Source organism: Oryx dammah, unplaced genomic scaffold (assembly GCF_014754425.2).
Source record: "Oryx dammah isolate SB20612 unplaced genomic scaffold, SCBI_Odam_1.1 HiC_scaffold_20, whole genome shotgun sequence".
NCBI classification, from domain to species: domain Eukaryota; kingdom Metazoa; phylum Chordata; class Mammalia; order Artiodactyla; family Bovidae; genus Oryx; species Oryx dammah.
This window is the reverse complement of record NW_024070204.1, coordinates 5,379,573-5,390,550: the sequence shown is the minus strand read 5'-3', so window position 1 is coordinate 5,390,550 and position 10,978 is coordinate 5,379,573. Positions and strand designations below refer to the sequence as shown.

General features: G+C 54.3%; 1 protein-coding gene across 1 annotated transcript in view; it reads right to left on the bottom strand.

The window, feature by feature from the left end:
* The window catches only part of TENT4A (terminal nucleotidyltransferase 4A), a 39,773-nt gene that overhangs the window by 27,665 nt on the left and 1,130 nt on the right, over nucleotides 1-10,978 (bottom strand). Inside the window, exon 3 of the mRNA XM_040262203.1 lies at nucleotides 10,499-10,968. Within this exon, the coding sequence (XP_040118137.1) occupies nucleotides 10,499-10,968 (470 nt within the window). The remainder of the gene's footprint in view (nucleotides 1-10,498; nucleotides 10,969-10,978) is intronic.

The window sequence follows — 10,978 nt, the reverse complement described above, 5'->3', positions numbered from 1 at the left end:
CCCACGTGCCCAGGCCTCGGAGCAGCAAGTCCCACGCACCACCACCACGGAGCCCACACTCCAGGGCCCATGTTCCAGAACAAGAGAAGCCACGACGAGATGCATTGCAACTAGAGAGGAGCCCTGCCAGCCACAACTAGAGAAAAAGCTCATGTAGCAATGAAGACCCAGCACAAAAATCAATAATTAAAAAAAAAAAAAAAAAACTTTTACTCCAACTTTTCTTTACACTTAGCCACATAAGGTTTTCATCATCTTTTTTATATTCTTCATCTCCACAAGAGCTCTTAGAAACTATTATTCTATTTGATAGTGAACCCTACTTTCACTTTCAAGCAAAATTAATAATTCAGTAAATTGTATTTAAGGAGCACTGAAGTACATCTGCTGATAATGCCATGTGTCAATCCAAACGGGACTTAGAGAGATGTCCACAATGGCAGTCACCTGAGGGCCTGTGGATATTTCCTGGTGGTAGGCTTGAGTGATTTTAAGCTTTCTACTTTTTACCAAAAAAAACACACAAATCTGTTTTATAAAAACAGTACCATTATTTAAGTCAGCCTACAGCACACTCAGATTCAGCGGCTTGAGCCTCATGCCCTCTCCTCCTCCTGGAGAGGCGGGAGCTCAGGAGGCCCGAGATGATTAATAAATACCACGACATGCACTGAGGACCACTGCCATCCCTGCAGCAAAGGCCCAGCTGCTCTGTCCAGCTGCCCCGGAACGGAGCCGTCTTCCCCAGCCCCGCCCTCTACTCACTTCCCATGGGCTTACTCTAAAACCCATCCTGAGAGGCCAATTCTGCAAGCTTTCCTTCACTCCAGCCTTAACCTGTGATAATTCTCACAGGTCCCTGGTCTCTGGAATTTGGACTCAGCTTTGTATTCTTACCTCTAACCTTCACCTTGCACTGAGGTTTGTCCGTCGGTCCCTCGTGAGTCAGTCTTTGACAGAGACACCAACTCTTTAGGCAGATTCATCATCCACTTTTTTCCAGGAGATAACGTGTAACCATACTTTGGAACCCCTTTGCATTTCACAGGCCAGGCAAAGTATCCTCTTTCCTATATTTCAGTCATTTCCAGAGTTATACCTGGAAGTTTTTAACTCGTCTGCTTAAATTCAGAGGAGGTGCCTCTGAATAACAGAATACTCTCTGTGCGCTGCACCGAGGCTCCCTGACCGTTCACCACGTTCCTTCCTCTGGGCCTTCCCGAGGGCACCGACCCCTCCCAAGCAGGCGGTGGGGAAGCAGGGTTTCTTGTCCAGCAGGCCTAGGCTGAGGCGCCTGCCTGTTCTTTGGCTTTCTAGCTGCACCCTGGGCAAGACGCGTCATCTACCAAGACTTAACCTGCTCTTCACAGTGAGCTCCTGCCCAAGGACCTGGGAGGAAGCGGGATAGTGAGAGCAGCCCTGACACCGAGGCGCTGGAGCCACAGCTCGCCAGCCCTGCTCTTCCATCTCTCGGTTGTCTTCCAGAATAACCCAAGTCAACAGCTCCTGAAACCCTTCACTGTTCATAAACCCCGACTTCTAAGAACAATCCCGATGGCAGGAGTCCTGCGGCCTTCACCACGGCTTCCCTAGGCAGTTCCAGAATGCCTGGGGGAAGGGGAACTCCTCGGACCTCAGAGGCCAGAAGGGCCCCCCAGGGCCCCCAGCTCTGTCACTGGTCATCAGACCTTCAAAGTCCTGAGTAGGGGAGGGCCTGGGTCCCCCTCCCCTGGTGTGCTCTCTCCAGGAAAGCGAAACAGCAGATGACCCGCAACAGACACACTGCGGCCAGGTCTGCAGAGCTGCGAGCTCCAGCCTAGTCTCCAGCTGTCTCCCCAGGGTCAGCGCCAGACTGACACTCCCACGGGCAGCAATTCTGGCCAGATCACATTGGCCTGGGCAGGCTGCGCTTTTCTGTCTACACAACAGGAGAAGACTTACAGGGAAAACCTCGTGTGAGGCGGGCAGAATAGGCTGGGATGCAGGAGACCGCCGCCCACCTGCTGGAGCAGACCCCCCGGCCGTCGGGGTCCTCCACCAGGAACCCAGTTTATGCTTCGTGCGCTCCGCAGACGCCAGCCCTGGGAAAGGAATTCCACTAGAAACTCAGAAACACCGTTCCAGGGCTTTCCGGTGGTAACTTGGTGAGCAGCACGGCCTCTGCTGGTGTGAGGGTTTGGATTTATTTAGGCAGCAGTTACTAAATCAAGCACTGTGTTTTGAGTAAAGAATCTGAAGTTACTGCAGTTCAGTGCTGTCCAACGTAAAACTGTTTAAATTTTAAGTAAATTTAAGTACGATGAAAACCCAGCTCCTCAGTCCTGTGAGTGTCAGTGGGTCAGTGACCCCCCACGCTGGGCAGCCCAGAACCAGGCCCTGTCCTCACGAACGTCCTGCGGGCGGCGTGGCCCTAATTCTGACCCGCCCGGACCCTCACCCCACTTTCCTGCACAACACACAGCTGCTGTTCAGTCGCGAGTTGTGACACGATCTATAACACGTGCTGAAGGCTGCAAGGAGCTCAGAAAAACAGCATAACACCCGCCCCTTCTACTCAAGACAAGACCAAACTCCCAAAGGCTTCTAATCAAGTTACACAAAGCAGCCCCCACACACCCAGTAAATATACACAGAGGACCCTGGAAGCTCTGGGAAAACAGGACGCTTAAGCCTAGAAGACACAAGACTTGGGCACTGTTTAAATTTTTAAAAGCAGAAAAGTGTATTTGGGATCAAAGGGAGAAAGCGTTTCCCAGCCTCGGTGGGGTATCCCAGCCATGCCAGCGGCCCGCCCAGGGCCCTGCAGCCGTGTCTCCAACACAAAGGCTCTGGCCTGAGAGGGAATGCTGCCACTACCCGGTTGGCAACAAGAACCATCTAACTTTTGGTTTCGATTTCTCTAGAGAAGAGGGAGGAACGAAACCAGTGGCCTTCCTAACTCCTCCATGTGACAACTCACCCGCTCGCCTTTTATGTGACAGGCCCGCCCCTGGGAAACTGAGGTTCAGAAGTCAGGACCCTCAAAGAAGCCAGTCACATCCAGACAGGAAAACCAGGCTACTCGAGATGGGGCTAACCCAGTGAGCTCAAGGCCTTGCACATGCTTCCCCACACAGCCACCACCACCAGGCAAATGTTTTGATTTTTCATTTCCTTTTAACTCCTCCACCCTAGCCATTCCTTCTGATTCCCAGGATTCCAGAAATGTTAAGATCTGAAATGCCTTTCAAGGGCTTCCCAGATGGTTCCAGTAGAAAAGAACTCACCCGCCAATGCAGGAGACATGAGAGACACAAGGTCCAGTTCCTGCATGGGGAAAACCCCCTGGAAGAGAGCACAGCAACCCATTCCAGTCTTGCCTGGAGAACCCCCATAGACAGAGGAGCCTGGCGGGCTACAATCCATGGGGTTATAAAGAGTCAGACACAACTGACAGCGTCCGAGCAAGCCAGCGAGTAATGTCAGCGCAACGGTATTTCTAGTGAAATCCCTTCCAAACGTGAAAAGATAGAAACTACCTACAATCCACCTGCTATCACTTAGGAAGTTCACTCTCATCTCCAACCACACGGAGCTAAAATGGCTATGCACAGCAGCTGACTTGGGAGTTAAAAGGAGCACAAACCCACAAGAAAAGGGCATGGTTCAGATAATTAAAGCCAGTCCTCGCCAAGGGGAACCTCAGCGCTGTCCACCTGGGAGTGTGGAGAAGGACAGACCTCCGCGCAGAGCCGCCTCAAGCCGGCATGAGTTCAGCCTCCGCCGCTCCTCTCCACAGCAAAGGGAACCCAGGCCTCAGAAGCCCAGGGCATGTGGGACCAGGTCACAGGACGCCCTCTGGGCACCAAGCTTTCTACCTCCTCGTGTTAGGTATTAATTTCATAATAAGAGAGAGAGACCAGTTAAAAACTAAATGGAGATACCTTTCTAACATCAAATAGAATTTTTGTTGAACGTTCTGTTTTTCACATTCTGGGTTGCAAAGTATAAACCTGACTTCACCACTTTTCAGAAGGGAGGCAGATACACTGTGATAGATTTTACTTCATTCTGCACTTAAATAACCTCAGTTAGCAATAAAATCTTCAAAAATTCTAAGAAAAACAGTGAAAGTTATTTTTAGCATTTGGTTTATTTCAACTCTGCAGACTTGCCACACCTGCCAGACTCTCTTCCTTTCTTTCTCTCATTCGTTTGCTCACTCGCCCACCAGACACACAGCAGCACTGCGCACAGTGTGACTGTGCGTGGCGCTGGGAATCCAGGCTTGGACACACCCACCCTCCCCCGAAAGGACACAGGAGAGTCGGCGCCAGTTCTCAGGAGCAGCAGTAACTCCACAGGCAGGGGGAGAGCCCTGAGGCTGGGCTTCTGAGCAAAGCACCAGTCCCCAAACCTGGGCTGGGTCTTCTGAAAGCACGGAGGGACCGCGGGGTAATCCAGGGGTGACTGGGCGAGTCACCGGCCACCCTCCCCCGGCACAGGAAGGGCACCTTCGCTAAGCGAGCCAAGGCAGGACACCTCACGCACAGGACTTTTCAATCACTGAGATTTTTTGTATGTCCATGGCATTCACATAAACTCTGCTCAGATAACGTATTTTAAGAACAGTCCACATGAGAGAGGCACAGACAGGCCCTCAGAGCTACGGTCGCTCTGGCTGCCCAAGTTCAGTGGTGACAACCAAACCAGAAGACAGACAATCTGCCAGTCATAGTGACGGGCTAGTGTCCAGTCAAAGGAGAGCGGTGTTGGAAAAGGACAGTGCAGCCCAAGTCCCCAGGCAGACAAGTCTACCTACTAGAGAACACCTCCCCACCCACACCCCGGAAGATCCAGAACCTGCGGCCATGAGGAAATGCTCGTGGCTCCTGGGACCCGGCCATATTACTGCGAGCCCCTAACAGTCCCCTGGTGGACCTGAACCAACTCCACAAGTCCTTAAAGCAGAAGGCTTCCTACAGCTGGCAGAAGCTGCCAAAGATTCAAAGCCTGGCAGTATGAAGACAGAAGAACCAAGAACAAAAGACAACGGTGGCTTAAAGGAGCTGAGAGAGGCCCCAGCTGGCGGCCAGCAAGAAACCAGGGACTCAGTCCTAGGACCCCGAGGGAGAATCACTCCATGACAGGAGTGAGCTCACAGAGGGCTCCTGAGCCCCAGCGGAGGTTGCAGTGGGCAACCCGGGACTTCAGCCCAGCGAGCGCCCGAGTGGAGGAGCCAGCCCCCAGCCCCACCCTCCGACCCACAGAGCCTGTGAGACAGTCGGCGAGAGCGGCGGGCAGCCGGAGCCTGGATGTGTGTTACACAGCAGCAGCACACTAGGCGTGACGCTGAAAGCTCAGCGTCAGACGTGGCACGTGCAGTGCACTGTGGGCGGGTGTCTCGGGCTCCTGTCCCAATTACAGAGCCCACCCACCTCCCCTTCCTCCTCTGCCAGACCCCCTGCTCAGCCTTCGGAGCAGAGGAACCCTGCCGGGCCAGCTGGAGCCTTCTAGACAGACCGGCAACTGTTCCCAGCAGGCACTGTGGCTTCCAACGACCCAGCAGCTCCCGGGTTCATCAGCCCTCCTCCCACACCCGGTAAGCCCACGTTCTGGCTGCATCATCAAAACCAGGTTTGTGAACTCGAACATCACAGGTTTGTGTCTGCCTGTTTACGGCAATCCTCTTTTACTCCACAACCAAAAAAGCCAAAGCTTAAACCAGAATCACCTTAACAGCAGCATTTTTCAAGGATGCCTGCTACCCCTCCTTCCATTCATATGAGCCCACTTAAAACAGGGACCAAAATTTAAAATTAAATGGCACACAAAAGGAAAGTCTGACACTTCACTTTGACAAATCTTCAATTATGAAACTTTAACTTCGTAACACTGAAGACTTTCTTTTAGGAACGCACACCCCCACCACATGCCATGTCTCAGCGGCCGCAGTGGCTCGGCCTTGGCAAGGCTTTTCCATCCCACCCTGCTCTCCACACAGGAGCAATCGGGAAGCCTTTTTACAAAACCTTCTGAGGGCCCCCATTTCAAAGGCCCCCTCGCCAGCCGGTGTAACCAGCTGCCCCTCCACTTCCAGGGCTCTGTCTTGCCCCTTCCCCCGCCCCTCCTTGGCAGCCCCTTCCCTGAGGGTCAGCCCATCCTTGTTTACCAGCGACCAGGCACCACTCTCCCTGAGCATCACAGCCAGCACCCTGAGCGAGATTTCAATTTCACTCTGCAGAGAGACCAGCCATGGTGCAAGGGGCAGGAAGAGCTATGTGACTGGCACGCAGGTGAGTGCCTGCATGGCAGCGGATTTCATGAATGGCCCAGGCAGCAGCAAATGCATGCCCAGCACATCACCCTTGCTGCTCCTCCACAACCAAGGGCCTCTGGGGATGAACACTGGAAAAACCAGGCCCAGGTGTGCCACCTTTCAAGGCAGATCTCCAAATACCATCCCTGTGAATCCCAGCACGTTCAGAGGACGACATCAGGATGAGACAAAGGCAGGAGAGCGGAGACAGCCCAGGGTCCATGGCCTTCCCCTGTGCCCTCCCACCGGTCCCCTGAGGACGCAACAGGGGAGGCAGCTTGCTGGACCGCAGGTTGGGCCAGAGGGAGGGGCGAGGTCATGACCTTCTCCAGGCGCTGACTCAGGAGAGCGGGGAGAAGGGAACAGACCCGGGGCAGAAGGAATCCGGGCCAGGCCCCGCAGGAGCGGCTGGACACCCCTATGAATGACACCTGTTGGTGTTTCGGACACTCAGGCTGAGTGAATTCTCTTTGGGGGAACAAGACCCTTAAAAATGAAACGTCCAGGGACCTGAGGAGAGGCTGCTAGGTGACCCCGCACACGCGGGCAGGCCTGAGAGAGCAAGCTCGGAGCCTGAGCCTGGGCAGGACCCGATGGCAGGCTCGCCAGGCCTCCTCTCTCATCCCAGGACCTCCTTCCCGGGGGCCCACAGAGCGCCAGGGGGATGTGAGAGCGGAACTGGGGCCCACACCCTGACTTGCTATGCAGGACTCTTCTTTACCTTGGAACTGAGAAGGTTTCTGAAGCTGCTGAGGCTGAGCTGGGCAAAGTTCAGTGGGGTAGGCAGAGGCCAGGTCACAGGGGCCCTGAACCTGTCCACCACCTGCCTGCATCCCCAGGTCAGCAGCCCAGGCAGAGCACCCCTTCCACTGCCCACACGGTTCAACTAAAGATTGAGATTCAACCAAAGAAACAGGCTAAGAACTAGAGGCAACGGCAGCTGCAAGAGAAGCATGTGAGCTTCTCTACGCTGAAGTTCTCACCCTCATTCCCATCCACTTTCACATGCTTTTTCTTCATCTTCCTAGAGAATGAAGACAGGCTGGCCATCTCTCAAGGCAGCCATCAGGCTGAGTTCCCAAGGGCAGAAAGCTCCCCAAGAAAAAAGGGATGGTGCCGGCTGCTACAGAGGCTGCCAGGCAGAGGCCCAATGGGGTTCAGCAGAGGCCACTCAAACTCCTGCCACACCAGCAAGTGTGAACCCTTTCTGGAGTGCTGCAGACACCATCCTTCCAGAAATGCTGTCCGGCAACTTTTCATCAACAAGAGTCTTGTCTGCTAGGTGGACAGCGGCTCTCTGACCTCAGTTCCTTTTCTTTCTAAGCCACAAGGGAGAGGTGTTCTGGTGGCTTTCCTCATCTCTCCAGAGAAGCTGGTGGCCAGAAGCAAGCTCCAGACACAGTTCTTTCTCCACACCAAAAGGTGAGTTCCCAGAAGCCCAGCAGGCCGGCAGACATGACTGACCATCAGGGAGGCCTCCCTCCTCCCCCCTCAGGTGAACCCCCGAGCTGGACCGCTGGTGGGGTACACTCCACCTCCTCTCTGCCCTTCTAAAGTAGCAGTCTGCTAGGATTCAGAGCAGGGAACCAGGCGCTGGACACTCGCCCTTCCAGGCACAGGTGGGCAATGCGAGCAGTCTCCTCTTCTAGGCAGGGATAGAAGAGAGTGGACAGACCCTGGGCCACCCAGAGTCCAGCGAGGAAGGGGGGAAAAAACCACCTATTTAAGGGGCTGAAAGGCAGAACTCCTGGCGGCCTGGGAGCCCACTCTTCAGCCCTGCACCTTGCGGAGCTGAGTTCTAACAGACTGGTGGGGGTGGAGGGGGCAGGCCCCTGGGAGCGGAGACCCCAGAAGAGCCTGGAGTGGCAAGCAGGGTGTCCACTCTGCCTCTAACCTAAGGGGAGCTAGGGAGGTGCATGGGGTGGGCCCTGACTGAACCTCACTAGAGAGGAAGACAGCCCACGAGAGGGGACCCCGAGTCAGGGTCCCAGGGCCGTAGCCCACACCGACCCCTCCCCCAGACGCCAGCACAGTGCCTGGCAGGTCGCGGGCTCCTTAAGGAAAGTGACAACAACCCATGTGCCCAGGCTTACTAGAAACTACAGGCGAGGACACCGCTTGCAGAGCCTGAGCAGGTCCCACAAGAGCATCACACCCAAAGCTCTACAGGTGAAGACCACACGTCCTCCTGTTTTCCTAGGGCTCAGACACAGTCAGTTCCAGGGGAGACAGGCTGGAAACCTACAGCCACCCCCCACCACCTCTGCTCAGAAAGTTCCACAAGTAGCAACTGAAGGGAGACAGCAAGAGGAGGTGGGACTCCTACTTGGGGCTGAAGTACTAGCTCAAACTGAAAGTTGATCAGTCGTGTCAGACTCTTTGCCACCCCGTGGACTATACAGTCCATGAAATTCTCCAGGCCAGAATACTGGAGTGGGTAGCCTTTCCCTTCTCCAGAGGATCTTCCCAACCCAGGGATCTCCTGCATTGCAAGCAGATTCTTGACCAGCTGGGCCACCAGGGAAACTCAAGAATACTGGAGTGGGTAGCCTATCCCTTCTCCAGTGGATCTTCCCGACCCAGGAATTGAATCGGGGTCTCCTGCACTGCAGGTAGATTCTTTACCAGCTGAAATACCAGGGAAGCCCTAACTCAAAGGCTTCAGGAATTTCTGAAAGTAACTTGCTTCCAACCCACACCAGGTGAAACAAGCTGCAGAAAGAGCAGCCATTACTGTGTATCATACATGCTTTAAAGTAGTATCAACTTAGGTTTCACAACACACTTCAGAAGAGAATAAACAGACCTAGGAGATAAACAGACAGTTAGTTACTTTTACAAATAATCCAAATACCAAGCAACTGTGGGATTTATAAAACTAATGTCTTACAACCTCAACACCCTGAAAGATTCTTAGCGAAAGTGAAGTCGCTCAGTCATGTCCGACTCTTAGTGACCCCATGGACCGTAGCCTATCATGCTCCTCCATCCATGGGATTTTCCAGGCAAGAGTGCTGGAGTGGATTGCCATTTCCTTCTCCAGGGGATCTTCCCAACCCAGGAATCGAACCCGGGTCTCCCGCGTTGCAGGCAGACGCTTTACCGTCTGAGCCACCAAGGAAAGATCCTTACGTGACCTTTAAATCAGCTCCTAACTGTACAAGAAAGTTTATAACTTAAATCCTAAAATGCTGATTAAAAAAAAAAAACCTGCCTACGAATATCTTGTTTCCAGGTGCTCCGAAGAGCGCAGAAGAGCTAGGTAAGTAGCACTCACACCTCAGAGAGCCTCACCTGGGACAGCTCCCCCCTACACCCACCTTCCTCACAGGTCCTGGCCTCTGTAACTGCTCTAAGCGTAAAAGGAACTTCTAACCCCATTAGGCTGATATGGAAACGCTTAAAATAGAGATGACACTTCCCAGAGAATAACCAATAACTACAGAAGTTTTTTACTTTTTCTGAACACTACTAACTTATTTAAAAAAAAATGCAGAAGACGCTATTTGGCAATTTCGGCACAAAATTAAATCACAATATGCAAGCCCCTTCACGAGAAAGTCGTTTCTAAATTCGCTGTTGGTTAAACTGTATCGCTACCGAAAAATCTAGTCCTGTTCTAAATGGATTTTCGCGGGGGGTAAAAAAGTTAACATTTAACCAACATTTGCCTTCAACTTGATTCAAGTTCCCGACAATACTAAAAAGCCTCTGCAAGTTAACATAAAACACCCCTCTGCATCCCACTTGACAAAAGGTCCCTAACCTGGCGGGGGCGGGGGTAGTATTGGAAAGTATGCAACCTCCTTTCCAGTTTGCTAAGTGGCTTCAGTAGCGTCCGACTCTGCGACCTCATGGACTGTAGCCTGCCAGGCTCCTCTGTCTAAGGGGATTCTCCAGCAAGAATACTGGAGTGGGTTGCTGTTTCCTTCTCCACCTTTCCAGTTTAGCCAGCGAGAAAAGGAAAACACCTGCACGCACAGAACGCAGTGGGCCCTTTCCTGCACCGTTAGTTCCTAGAATTTCGACACACCGCTCTTTTATACTTTGAATATGAAAATAATAAACTAAAAAAGCTCCTCGCAGAGTCGGACCTCGGCCTCCAACACCCACTCTCCAAACGAGGTGGGAGCGTCGGGTGGGAACGTCCTTCGCGGCCGAGGCCGCCCCCCTCCCGGGCGCCCCGCCGCGCGCACTCACCCCTGGATGCCCGGGCTGTACACGCGGCTCTTCCACGGCGTGCCGGGCCGCGGCGCCTGGGGCCCGGGGCCGCCCCCTCCGCTGAGCGCGGCCGCGCGGCTGCCGGACAGCAGGTAGTTGAGGCCGTACGTGCTGGCCTTGTTCTCGCGTTTCCGGCGGCCCGGGTGGAACTGGTGCTGCGGCGGCGGGGAGCCGGCGGGCGCGGGCCCGCGCGGCCCGGCGTGCCCGTTGGGGGCGCTCGGGGGGCCGTCCGCGAAGTGGAAGAAGGCGCCGCCGCGGCCACCGCCCGCCCGGCCGAGCGACGCGCTGCTGGAGGACGAGGAGGAGCAGCCGGGGCTCTCGGTGCCCGACTCGGCATTGGACGAGGAAGACGACGACGACGAGGACGAGGACGACAGCGACGGCGACTTGTGCAGGCGCCGGGCACCCTGGGCCGCGGGCCCGACCCCCCGCACCCCAGCAGCGCGTCGCTCGGCCGGG